The sequence below is a fragment of the Daldinia loculata genome, assembly GCF_022478755.1.
Source record: "Daldinia loculata strain CBS 113971 unplaced genomic scaffold F4817scaffold_50, whole genome shotgun sequence".
Lineage (NCBI taxonomy): Eukaryota > Fungi > Ascomycota > Sordariomycetes > Xylariales > Hypoxylaceae > Daldinia > Daldinia loculata.
The window spans coordinates 166,130-179,911 of NW_026054904.1; the positions used below are offsets into that span (position 1 = coordinate 166,130).

The 13,782-nt window shown below is 45.7% G+C and overlaps 3 protein-coding genes across 3 annotated transcripts; all 3 read right to left on the minus strand.

Annotated features, from left to right (window-relative positions):
- Positions 1–4,159: 4,159 nt before the first annotated feature.
- Positions 4,160–6,467, minus strand: F4817DRAFT_346671 (XLF-domain-containing protein). Its single transcript, XM_049304443.1, has one exon. It carries the CDS (start codon positions 6,313–6,315, stop codon positions 4,618–4,620), a length of 1,698 nt encoding a protein of 565 aa, XP_049156210.1. The 5' UTR covers positions 6,316–6,467; the 3' UTR covers positions 4,160–4,617.
- Positions 6,468–9,337: 2,870 nt separating this feature from the next.
- On the minus strand, positions 9,338–10,231 carry F4817DRAFT_367634 (uncharacterized protein; the record flags this gene model as incomplete). Its single annotated transcript, XM_049307153.1, has 4 exons — positions 10,074–10,231; positions 9,894–10,016; positions 9,736–9,837; positions 9,338–9,682 (listed from the first exon to the last, which is right to left on the minus strand). The coding sequence occupies exons 1-4, from the start codon at positions 10,152–10,154 to the stop codon at positions 9,338–9,340; spliced, it is 651 nt and encodes a 216-aa protein (XP_049156211.1). The 5' UTR covers positions 10,155–10,231.
- A 752-nt stretch (positions 10,232–10,983) lies between these two features.
- On the minus strand, positions 10,984–12,843 carry F4817DRAFT_318795 (uncharacterized protein; the record flags this gene model as incomplete). Its single annotated transcript, XM_049300962.1, has 2 exons — positions 10,984–11,178; positions 11,290–12,843. 2 exons carry the CDS (start codon positions 12,841–12,843, stop codon positions 10,984–10,986), a joined length of 1,749 nt encoding a protein of 582 aa, XP_049156212.1.
- Positions 12,844–13,782: the final 939 nt, after the last annotated feature.

The window sequence follows — 13,782 nt, forward strand, 5'->3', positions numbered from 1 at the left end:
AACCATCCTCTTTGACATGTAAATTCCGCGATCACTCACGTAACATCAGCCCTCGATGACATCTGTCGTGGCCTGTCTAGCGTAGGACAAATGCGAACCGTTCTATCCCCTCCCCCCAGTCTTGGTTCGCTGCCCTCTTTTTTTGTGGCGTCTTCTCAGACGACTTGTCGTAGACATTTCCGTCAGCTATGTATCTCTTAGGTGTCTTGGCTTACTTAATGCTCGCTTGGGAAACCAGTTTCCTGCGCATCAGTTACCGCAATGAGTATCGCGTCTGCCTTGTCGAGGTAAGAGGTCATGTCCTATTAGTAGTCAGTTAGAATACGGGGTATCCCATGGATTAAATCCTACGGCCATTAGCTCTGGGGTATTAATACCCTATTCGTTAAGAAACGTAATACGAGGCTAGAGTCGACGGTATAAACCAGATCTATAAGGACGATGGAAATCAACGCTATATCTCCAATCCGGAGCCCGGGATCGAAATAGCCAGTGCTAGCTGCCGTAGCTCAAGATAATAGGCAGCCTAATGTGTCGAGTCGGCCGGTTAGCTCTAGTGCTGCATCTGTAATTGCGTGTTTTCTTGCTAATTTTCCCAGCATTTCTTCTTCTGCAGCAGATAGGCCCTCCGTGCTGTAGGTGATATATAATAAGCCCTAGCTAGAGCCGCAAAGGGAGCCGTTAGGCACGTATTAGCTTGCTCATTTGCTCGGAAGGCCGCTATGGATACGCGAAGCGCCTTTGCTTGTTGGGGTGAGATAAGGACTGGTTAAAATCTACGGGGAGAAAGTGTAATAGGGTATGTCCTACTAAGCCATTTTAATTATAGTACAGTATGTTTTTAAACTTGAAGCTCTAATCTTCCTCTTCGTTGTAATTCACGAGCTGACCGTCTCTAATGCTTGTTTCTACTGATATATAGATGGACCAGTTAAACTTAATTAATTAATCGCTAGTCCTTACTGTCTAAACTAAGATTATATCAAATTGCATAGTGATACTTGTGTAATATCTTCTTCTAATTAATCGTCTCTTGAACCTTGCTACCAACAAATCTTGCTATTCTGATATTTGGTGGCTTGTGACGCTAAAATATACGTATAACTAGGGGGTTGCCGAACACCTGGTCATAGCTAATTTAGCCTAGAGAATTAGGGCTAGTAGTTGTCTGCCTTGTGGGTAATACGGTTAGCCTCCAGGGAGCTGTGCGGCTCTCAGTGTTCCCAGAACTCCTCATGAATTGTCTTGCTACTCGTTGGAGATAGCTACTAGACATTTGTGGTTTCCAATCGTCTACGTTAGTTAATAGGCAGATTTGCAACTCAACCTAATACAATACGATGTGGCTGTTGCGCTAACGTGTTATTAGTTGCTTAACACGCTTTTGATTTCACTCATAGGTATAATAGAAAACGAAAACAAAAACGACTGATCTACAATCATATTAAATGAATTAAATGATCTTTGTGGGTAATATACCGACGATTCAATGAGTTCTAGCTATGTTAGTACGAACGGGATTAAAAGACTTGCAGAATGAATAATACATTTTGGCAGTTAAAAGTCGCTTTGATTATGGCATACCAGTGTAAGTGATCAACTCTCACCCCTTAATCCCCCATGACAGTAGCTAGTATCTCCCCGCAGAGCCTCCATATTTTCACCATCCAATGAATCTTACTACTCTGCCTAGGTATTCTAATGTCATGGGGGCTGGACGCGTGCTATCCATCGGCAAGCCCACACCACCGCCCCCTTTCTTTACCCCATCCTCCTCTTTCACGCTCTTAGAAAGGATGAAAAAAAGGCTGTTGGCAGAAGTTATCCTCCTTTTACAATCCAACCTTCTGCTGTGTAACGAGGAAAAAGAGAATTGTAAAAACTCACGTTATGTACTGTGTGATCAGCCTCGGCTATATGTACTTAAAATCTTCCTGATAGCTGCTCTTACTCGTCCCATCAGTTCCTCGCCCCCTCGATCTCAGCCTAGTAATTAGGCCCGTATGGAGGTGATACCGTCTTAGGAGCCTCATAGGGTGGCTTAGTGTGTACGGAGGAGGGCCTGCGAGGGCTAGGTAATTACTAGCAGCTACCTAACTGCTAACTAACCAAGTACCTTAGGTACGTTTACCCGGCTCTCCTAGCGAGCTCCTGTACATCCCTCCCTGTATGTATGTAATTACGACTTATGTAAGGAGAAGCGTGGTGGCTTGTATATAGCATGGCACTAAAAGGGCCGATCTAGCGGCTCTGGGGATGCCAGGATAGGCTCTCCTACCTCGCTGTTAGAAATTCCAGGGCCGTAATTAGCGTCTAGCCTAACTGTTTAAGCCCCTAAACATTCCCAGTTAGTCGTATGGCGATGAGTATTTACTTCCAACAGTGCTTTCTTCGTGAGGGCCACGTGGCTGGCTAGGTTCGTGACACTTTGCTTATAATTGTATGCAGCAATGCTATATCTAGGCACAATACCTGACATACCTGAGCATTGGGGGCTTCTATGAATAAGCGCATCATCATCGTCGCCGTTACCCACAACATACGCACGTATCAAATCCCTAACTTTCAGTGGTGTACAATACTCTTTCAACAGTCCGGGATGCCCAGGCCAGGATAGCAGTTATTACATCGGGACATCCCTGTGTATCATCGGCAGAGATACCGACCCACCAAGAAACAGTGACAATAGGTCCTGGTCCCGGTTGATATTCAACATAGACAGGGAACTTATCACTGAAAATCTGTTCTGGTCTACCGACAGAGACGGCATAGCCCAGTACCCAGATTATTAGTGCAGCGCGTTCGGCTCTCAAAACGCCCAATTTAGCCCTATTAGGGGAACGGGTAGATGTTGCGGGTTCCCTATTATAGGGCTAGGTACCTAGGTAGGTAGGTAGCCTAACAGCGAAGTTCCCAGCCCGTGCGCGATTTTGACAGCGCGTAGCACGATTATCCCCATAACATAGCATAGCACTGCCTGATCCCAACGCACGGCAAAGAGGCGGAGGACAGCACCAGGATCGGTGGCTCGTCGCACATACGTAGGTACCTAGGTATTTACACCTCACAGCCCATAGTAGTGACATAGTCGTCTAACTGGTTCGCTGGCTACCGAAAAGTTCCGAGACAGCGATACCCCTAGCACAAAGCCTCTACCGTAGATCTGTACCGTGAAGCCGTAGCAGAAAGGTGGCAAAGGAGAGGTTGTCCACGTTTCGGGGCGAAAACAGAAGAACGGGAGCGGTCAGGGGCAGTGCTGTGTACAACGACTCCTTTCCTCCTCTCAGATAATGCCTGTCTGTCTGTCTCCCATATCAATGCACCACAGAGATACGTGTGGACACTGCTGTTCGAGAGGACTAGTCTTGTGGAACGTCGACTAGGGCAGTGGTAATTCAGAGTGCCTCAATTTCCCTCATTTTGCGCGGTACGTAGTAAATACTCTCTCCATTCTACCCGTACTAGGTTGTCAAAGTACCAGTAGACTTGCGAAGTATTGTGCCTCAAGGAAGTAAACTAACGGCATGGCTCAGAAAGAATCTGCATTGAGCTGGTAGTAGGGTGACTGGCCAGAGCGAATTACTCATAGTCTGCGAAGGGCTAGACAAGTTACACGGCGTCTAGTCGTTCCACAGACAGACAGTTATTAGTTTCCCACGCTAGCCTCTACTGCTTTGTGACATGGGTTTGGCTTTCATATCACCTCCTTTCAAGATCGTGAAGTGGATACCCATTTCTAGCTAGCATCATAGCCTTCTACGTATGCCGTAGAACGTGAGGGAAGACAGAGACCTGCTTTGCCCCCCAGGAATCGCGGGGTGTAATGGCTAGTCGTCGCAATCATGCCCTGAAGGTTGACCGTCAAGGCGATCTCGACGCAGATGGAGCTATTTAGGAAATGAAGAGCCATTTTCGACATATTGCTATCGTAGGGGCTATACCATATTCTTGCAATTCGCGGGGAATTTTGCATCCCTTGCTTTCTGTATAGTGATCTTACGTCGGTAAAGTGTGACAAGATAATATCTACGTAACTTCAGACTGCATATGCCTATATTGGTTAACTTCACCTACCGCAACTGGTCTAGCCAGATAATTTACGATAGGTGTGCTATAGTGAGTCTTTTTTTATTCCGGTGTTTATACCGCACCGGAAGAGAGTTACGTTACTTGCAGTTAAAAGATAGTAAGAGCATAGAGAGCGTGGATTTAATATACTGCTCTCGGGTTGAAGAACGGTAGATTTTTGGTTCCTGGTACAACTTTGTAAATTTGCTGCATAATGCCAAACTGTGTCGACTTTCCGCTTTCTTTATTCTTCATTCAACCCACTTGCGATGAGACGTCTTAATAATGCGATCTAGGGTATGGGCGTGATCCCCCTGAAGGTTTGAGTGGATGAATTAAGCTGCAAGTTATATCTGGGGGGTATATTCATAGGCGCCAGCAAGTTTACAACATCATATGTGTTTGAAATAACATAGACATCCTTTGAACAAATATGTAATAGAGTGGTTCTGGGTAGTATGTTCAGTGAACATGTGGTATTCAATCTCAACGCGATGACAATATGGGTATCGATTTCGAATGTTGCTGATGTAGCCATCGGAATGTAAATCAAAACCTCCTCTTCTTCTTCGTCGGTGCAGTCGCCTTACGTTCAAGCTCTTTCGCTAATTCCGCCCGCCTGCGCTCTGTCCTCTGCTCTTCCGTCTCGGGCTCTGGTGCTGTGACAGGCGACGACGGGCGGTGTCTCTTGCTATCCGCGTCAAATCTCGTCCCGATGGTCCCAATCTTTCGACTCGCGGGCCTTGCCGGGCTTGTAGTGGCTTGAGGGCTCCTTGTCCCGGGGGATGTTACATTCGGTTCCTCAGACGGCTCTGGTGTCACTCGAGTCTTAGGCTTACCGCCTATTTGCCCCAGTCCAACCCTCTTCCTCTCAGTCGGGACAGTTGAAGGAGACCGGGCTTTGGATGGTCCGGCGTCATCCTCGTAATCCGAGCCAGATGCCGTTTCATCTCCGTCCTTGGGTGGTGGTGGTGGTGGTACAGGAGATGAAGACTTTGCTAGAGGAGACGATGGCTCTCTGGATTTGCCAATGGTCCCTAGCCGGGTATTTTGCCGCCTTTGGGGTTCTGGTGGCACCGGTTCTGTGTCAGACTCCGATGGGGTCTCGTCATCATCAATAGGGACAGTGCGAGAAGACTGGCTAGCTGGGTTATCTTTGCCGGGCTTCTTGCCGCCAACGGCACCGATTCGGGAACGAGGCTTGTCTTGCGCCACAGTGGGATGGCTATCGGGAATCTCTACAGGGCTATCGTCATCATCTGTAGTATCACCAGCGGCTCTAGAGTAATCATATTTTCGCCTAATTGACTGTAGATGGGGCGGAGTGGCCTGCACTTGAAAGTCGTCATCATCCCCTTCCCTACTTGTCTTAGTATCTAGAGGAGGGGTCTCTCGTGACTGCCTAACGGTTTCCTTCCGGAGTTTGATAGCGGTAGTTGGGCTCGAGCCCAGCTTCGTCCACCAGTCATTAAGCTGACTGGAGGGGGAGATCTCTGCATTTACACTACTACGCAACCCTGTTTCCGCAAAAACCTCGCGAATCAGGGACGACAGGTCCCGGGGAAGCTCCTGGTTCGCAGTGACACTCGACTTCCATTCAGATTCATTGAAAGCTGCTAGGCCTTTGACCTTCTCCTCGGCAACCGCCCGGGACGGCTTACGCTTGGTGGACAGAGAATTAAAGACATACTCTAAGCCGACCTTGTTGGCTTCTAGCTTATCGACAAGCTTTGTGATGACAGCGTCTTTTTCCTTGAGCCTCGTTATGAGATCCTGGACCTCCAACGTACGTACATGGTGGGCTTGGATGAGAGGTAAGACAAGCTCTGAGGCTAGGCCAATAGGTGGGCATTTTGTCAAATAGACAGGCCACTTGAGCGGCTTGAGCGGCTCGGGTAGCACGCATGTAACGTGAAGAGCCAGACCACCTCCAGACGTGGTACCTGCCGTCGAGGCGGATATACTAAGGCTGGTCGTATGGTGGTCTGGTGACGTAGGATCGAAGGCTGCGTCAAGCTTAGAGAAAAAGACGGTCCACTGATTAGGATCGCCGTCACTCAAATCTATGCTTGTGTTCTCTTGCAGGCTTCGCAATATTATACCTTTTCTGTCAAGGCTTTCTGCCCACACGTTGGCGAGATCGGTAACGTGAAGTGTGTACGATGAAGAAGCAGACTGCAGAGAGATCATGAGAGCAGGGAGATTTGGAAATGTCGGCAACGGATGCCATTTTGGGGCCTGCGCCATGTTGAAAATCTTCCAAAATTAAAGAGATGGGATGAAACAGTTGCTTAAAGTAGATTATAAAATTTATGAGGTAAAGAAAGAGAGATGATGACTTAAACGCCTAGTGCTGAGCCATCGAATTGAGGCGATGAGTACCTAAGGTTAGGTACCTAATTGAATTGAAGCTTGAAGGTTAGGCAAGTACGGTGCGTATCTTGTTGCAGCCCTATTTTCAGCACGGTGCTTCTAGTCACGTGGATAAGATGCTACTATGCTACTATTGCACATATGTAACTACGAAGTAACCCAGCCTATCATTGAATATTATGTAATCTGAGGCTCTGCTGACGAAAACACGAACACACGAACACGACATACCTAGCTTTTACATATATCCAGGGCGTAAATTTTACGCGCGTATATGAACTCAAATCGGTACGTCGGTTACATCTCAAAATGTCTGTATCCAGCGGCCCGACATCCGGCAGACGAGCTCGGCCCCCCCCCCTGTCAAGGCGAAGCCGAACGACAGACATAGAAGAATTCTGGAACGTTACGGGCTATGTAACTTATTTCTATCGCGCCTAGCCAGCCGTTACTGATTACTAAATCATTACTTACCTTAGGTTAGGTACCCAGCGTCGCACCGGTAGGGGCGCACCGAGCCGCATCGCCAGCAGCCACCCATCCGCGCAGGCTACTTGCTTGCACGTCGTCGCACAGGTGAACCCGCGCATTCCACATGGTCAGGGTCATGTCTCCTCGGGGATTATCCCCGGTGTCTTGAGGACCGGAGAAATATCTCTCCTCGTACGGTGCTGCTGGTGTCGGGAGCTGGGGAGGGGAGGGGGTGTAGAGAAACTTATTCCCCTAATGTCCATTTTGGATGAGGTATTGTTCCAGTTGCTGCCGCTATGGTGGACCATTAGTGCAACTGTGCCAAAATCAAGAAAATTGGTGGCACTATGTCTAATAGGGTAATAGTAACGTTAAAGGTACAGTATAGGCTCGATTATTTGCCCTGTATACACAATTTACAAGGTAATACATACCTTTTTTAAAACTAATAATACAATAACTTTACGAATATTCATCCAAATTCTTTCTAAAAAGCGTTGATATTTCAATTGATAAATAACAGAAATTATGGTCCAAATTGCATTTAATTTGGCCTAATACTGGTAAAGATATTAAAAAGGCTATGAACGTAACTATACGGACCGCTTTCTCTCAAGGTTAAAAAATTAACCAATCAGATTGCTTAAGCATTAATATCCAGGCTACCTATCCTCCCCACTAATCTCCAACATTAACCAATCAAATTAAAAGATTCCATTGTCAATTCAATCTTCAATTGCCCTATACACACAACACATTCAAATAACTTTACAAAAACAACAATTCAAACGTTACAATTGGTATCGGTTTATAGCCTTAATTGATGCGAAAACAACAATCCAAGTTGCATTTGAATTGGCCTTTTGGCTGTTATGTTGTAGTAAAATCAAATAGCGCTTATCTACCTAAAGAGGCAAGCACGTGATACCTTTTAAAAGCACCTCGATAAAGTCATTCCAAACAGATTCCAGATACTTTAATAGCAATATAATACTCAATATACATCGCATAAACATGCACTTTGGTCCATTATTTTCGCATTAATTAAGGCTATAAAACAATACCAATCGTAAGGTCTGGATTGTTGTCATTGTAAAGTTATTTGAATGTGTTGTATGTTGTGTATAAGGCAATCCTTTATATTTTACCTTGTATATACCCCGCATAGTGTACTGTGCACTTAGCGTTCCTTGCTATATTACCCTTTTTGGAAAATTCTAACCTATTTTATTGATTTTGGCACAGTTGCACTAATGGTCCACCATAGCCGCGCTCGTTGCCGCTGTGTTACCTGCACACGCATGCTCGTCCAGTCACGCCACTTAGCTTGCCGATGACTACCTACCCCCTAAAGTTATACCCGCGTCGCGGCACGTAGTGTTGGTGATAGACAGTCATCTTTTCAAGTAACGCTTGTAGGCCTTACTAGACTTTCATTTTGATGGTATATGAATGTACCTATTTTAGGGAGAGGTAATAATATGTTATTCTTGCCAAATGAAGATCGTTAGACGCGTAACAAGGCACGCTTAGGTAGGTATAACCCATTAAGCGCTGGCTAATTAGTGCACAAGTCCAGATGAAAAAGGACTATCCACGTACAGGATGTCCCTAAGATTACCCTAGCAGTTCTAAACAAAGAGCTACATGTTTTCGTACCGAGAGCGCATCGTGACCTCTTTGTCCTATCTTTTAACCCATATTCTATGTCGCTCCACACCACTCATCCCTTATCATTAGAATACCCAGAGGCTTATAGTTAGTGAAGCAATTTGGGCTTAGCTTTTTCAGTTACATAACACCATTGGGGCAGGATACGGTGCAGATGTATACTTAGACGCCAATTACTTGGATTCATAACTACCTAATTCTTTGAAGTTTGCGTGTCCCTCTCTCTCCTAACGCACTATACGTTTATTTACAAGGGATTATGGATGTATGATTTTTGGGAACATTTAGGTACGAGTCCTACAAGGCGCCCTGGATATGACCCTGTAAAGAAGCAAAATGGTGTTTGATTGATGACCAGATCCATACTGGATCCATAAACATAACGAGGTGACCTCAATGAAACTCTAGACAGCCTAAAATGGGAATCCATGAAGAATTATTTTGTACTGGGTCTATTTTACGATAGAGCATGGCCAGGACGATTCATATGTAACTCAATAAGTCAAGTCTCTATTTTGCGGACATAGGCTCGAGTAGAAATCAACGGGCGAAAGTAGCTAAAGCTGATAGTGTACCTCATAAGAGAGATCCTTTTAGATTCTCTCACAGTAATTTAACCCCTTATCGTTCAATTATCATCTCAACTCAAAGCATTAGCAGCGCAGACCAAAAGAATTAGTTCAGTGCGGTAATATCGTAAAGGCAAAGTTGTTGACCATCTGCATCGGTAACCACAACCCAACTATCGTGACTATTACGAGCAGCCACCACCACCCGCAATGACATTGAAGTTGTCTGTGTCGAACTCCTGTCCTTGAGTCCAAGTCGTGGGTCCCATACTGCCTCGGGATTGGCAGTTTTCGGTGCCAATGATATCTAAGACATAGGTGGCGATGTAGGCGCAGTCTCGACTGATGGGAGTACTGTTGTCATTGCACATCCAAATCGAGGTGCCCATCATGCAATAGAGCATAGCGCACTTCTTGGGTCCTGCATCGATCTTGCAATCTGTGTGGATATTCTTCAAGAAGTCATAACCTGACAAAAGAACATATCGTAGTCCGTGCTCGTGGTTGGGGATGTTGCAAAGGATCTTAGACTATTGACATATGTCAATATCAAAGGCTTTCTAAAGATCTCGTAGATGCTTACCTTGGTTCGCTTGTACTTGGAAACTCCAGTCGAAGGTGTGGCAGATCCGTAGTTTTCCCAGGTGAAGTCAGGCTTAATGCTCTGGATCTGAGCGAGGATCTCCTATGATATGTTAAACCCAAAATTCATGTTAAGGCATTGGCATGATCGTAACATACCGTGACTGTACCATTGAAAGTCATCACCTCACCGCCAGGCTCAAGAGAAACGTCCATGGAAAAGGGAATAGCAGTGTATCCCTCAGGGAGGATGGAGGTAACGTTAAGGCTACCAACTGCATCCTACATAGAACTGTCAGCATGAACCATCGCTATATTAAGCACAAGTGGACTTCTTACCATGGTCGCGGCCTTGACGCCGGCAATAGCAGTGCTAACAGCACCCAAGGCGCCAATCAAAACAGAGATGACGACCTTCATGATGTAACTTGTGGGTGTGAATCTTTGTTAGGATTGGGTTAACGAGCGGCGTAAAGGAATGGTACGAGGTAAATTGCAAGTGAAGAGAACGAATGGTGGATATGGAAGAGAAGAGATTAAGCTGGAATATGGGAGAATGGAGATGTTTATATATTTCTCTAGTGGAAGCCTAGGGATCAGCTTGGGGAAGTGCATATATATAAAAATATGCACAGTGTAACTTCCAAGTCTCTATTTGAGCAAGTTATTCAAAAATTTCCCCTATCAAAATGTCCTGGGCACCTTCCCTCCTAAACTATTAAGCAGGTATCCGTTTTAATTTGTTAGACTGCATACCCAATCACGTCGTCGACAATAGTGGTGTTTTCTTAAAGGAGGCAAGCACGTACCACGGCGCCGAGAGAATGCGCTCAAATAAAGTTAAGAGCACCTCCTCAACGGAGTGGCAGGAGGTATTATTGGTAGGCAGGCACAACGTTTGGGCAGGCACATATAGGAGTTACAAGGTAGGTACCTATGTATTGTAAGTTGACGTCCATCTCAAGACCAGGAACCAAGGTCCAAGGCTGCGGCATGACTGCCCAACATAACATCTACACCTAGGACATATGTAGATAACAATCATAATTATAGCTAGATAAAAACTCCCTCAATTGAAAATGATTTAAACTAACTGAAACTAAATGAAATTCTAAGGATATGTATGTACCAGATTGCCTCATATAATATTACACTCTCAACCATCCCATCTCGAATACCTCCCATACAACCCACCAGACATCGATAAATCCGTCATCGCCATCTTAATTCAAAACCAAGGACTGTCCGATCACGTCTTAGACCTCTTCCGGGGCGGCGTTTCGAGTAAGCCCTCAGAACCAGTAGACCTCCTCTTACGAGCTCGATCGACATCCGAATTGTCAGAAGATTCTTCTTCTACTGGTATGGGTCGAGGACTTGGGGTTACAAATATAGGCCGAGGAGTTGGGGTTACAGCCTGGGCATGCCTTGACGTCTTCTCTTCCTGTTTTACAACTTTTACAACTCCCGACCTTGTACTTTTTACCGTCGCTTGCCCCCTATTCGTTCTTCTTTCCCCCCTTCTTATTCTTCCTCTTCCACTTATCTTTATTACCGGCGTTCCTCCAGTCCCCTGATTATTATCCGTTCGGATTCTGGGATTCGAGCTAACTTCGATGGAACTATCATCAAAGTTACTCAATTCGCCGGGCGTGTTATGGACAACACTAGGAGAGGGTTTGTTACCGGGAGTGTCCTTCCTCTTTACCTTTGTGCCCGTTCTTGGAGTAGAAAAGATTTCTTCAATAGTGGGCAATGAATCCTCCGAGTCAGGGTCTGAAATTGGCAATTCTTGTATATCTTCAAGCTCATTTTCGACTCTGTGCGGAGGTACTGGCCGAGTACCCTTCTTTTCCTTTTTCTTTTCCCCTTCCCTATCTTTGGCTTCTTTCCTCCCTTTTTTCTTTTCCTCCCCACCCTCTTCCTCCGGTTCTTCTGGTTCTTCTAGTTCTGGTTCTTCTAGTTCTTCTGGCTCTTCTGGTTCCTCTAGCTCTTTTGTCTCCTCTGGCTCCTTTAGCTCCTCTGGCTCTTCTAGTTCCTCTGGCTCTTCTAGTTCCCCTTCCTCCTCTTCTTCCTCCTCGCCCCCTTCTTCCTCCTCACCCTCTTCCTCCTCCTCATCCTCTTCCTCCTCCTCATCCTCTTCCTCCAATTCTTCCTGCTCCTTTGACTCATCTGGTTTGGCCTCCTCTTTTTTCCCCCCTATACCCCCTCTTTCAGGGTCTTCTACTTGACTTTCATTCCCATCTTCGCCCTCTACACGACCTGCCTCTACAAGACGTTGATGTATCTCGTCGTCACTCCAACAACGGTGATCCCCATCTTTATCATATCCGGGTTCACTTGAATTCCATTCTGGATATCGATGTGCCTGCCAAGGTTTCAAAGCCTGAGGATCGATCACTCGTTCCTCTAACCCAATGAATAAATCTGATACCGGCTCTATGGCCACCCGTGTGCGGTAATCCATGACCCGGTTCACGGCCATTGATGCTAAGCCGATCATCTCCATACGCACGCGATCGGGATTGAAATAGCCAGTTAAATCACCCCATACAGCATCATACTCATATCTCTTAGGCCTCTTGCTATAAGCCCACGATATGCGGTCGATTATTTCTTTGATATTACTGAAGGCCCGTAAACCGGAGCTAAAGTCGTCGTAATCCTTGTCCCCATGAGACGCGCCTGCTTGATTCTGTGGAGGGATCCAGATTTGTACTGGGGTGTCAATCCATGACTCTACTTCCATGCCTAACTCTTCCACGACACTGATGATCCTGTTAAATACAATTTTATCGGCCATTTCTCCATCGTCAACGTTCCACGAAGGGTCTATGATGGCCATCTCTTTAACCCGGTCGTATGGTCTTTCATTTTCTTGGGGATTGTCAGGGTCAGCTTGATCCCAACTCGGCGTTGAGTAGATAACAGCTACCATCCAGCGAGAGGTACTTTTTTCTTTACTAGCGTCTATCGGCCAGAAAACGTACGGCTTTGAACGAAGTTCAATGAAACGGGCTTTGACTTTCTGATTTTGCTCTAGTTCCTCTTCACTCCACTTAATGAATTCTTCATCACTAAGAGCGAAAATATCCTTGGTCGCTGGCATTATGGTGACGTCTTCCTGAATAGATAGTGATAGGTATCTCTGAAACTGCTCTAAGCAAACATCTAAACAATTTTGGTCTATCGGCATGTCACGTGTGGACTCTGATGGCCTTTGTTAGTAACTGAAGTTCGCATTGGAAGGGTAAGAGGTATGTATTGGGCCACGAAAAGGGGATTGTAAGGAGTTGCTTACGGAGTAAGTTGAGCGCCTCTATCCTGTCTAATACTTTGTCGTCTTTTACCCAATCACGGCGTAAATTGCCTACGGTTTTGTTTTTAACCCATCGTTGTTCCCTGTAGGTAATCCTCCCTGGCCTTGGTGGATATACATCAATTACACTGGTCCTAGCTAATCGCACGCTTGGGTGGTTCGGATCGCCTTTGAGAGTTCTTGCTCTGGGCTTCCTTCTAGCTTGCCTAAGAGCGTTTCTTCTAGGTCCTTCCTCTGTAGACATGTTTTTTATTTAATTGTCGTGAAAAATAGGGGGAGGGCGGTTTTCGTCTGAACTGAAAGATAAGCTATTACTTGTGACTTGGAGGATGTCGGGTGTATATACCTAAGTGAGTATCGATATATCGTTCCGCCAACCTATCTGTTATGCATGCCACTTATGTTTTCTGCTTTCTTTGTTTTGTCAAGTTCGATTCTCTTGTCTGCAAGCGGACATTTAGCGCGAGGGGATACCTGCGTATATAGGTAGTTAAGAGAGGCGCTTTGTTGCTATTGAACAAGATGCATTCGGAGATCACTTATCAATTAAAGTGTCGCCAGTGTACAAAGCGGACAAGGGAACGTCGACTCTCTACTTTGTTATTACGCTTTCAATATGTCTTCATCGATACTCGCGGAGTGACACTTCTAGGTATTCTATAGTCAACAGTGAGCTTTTTGAATATATTCTACTAGTTATTCCGCACTTTATACCTTTTAATCTTTGCC

Coding starts and splice junctions, on each gene's coding strand:
- F4817DRAFT_346671 (XM_049304443.1), bottom strand. CDS start 6,315: ATGGCGCAGGCCCCAAAATGGCATCCGTTGCCGACATTTCCAAATCTC.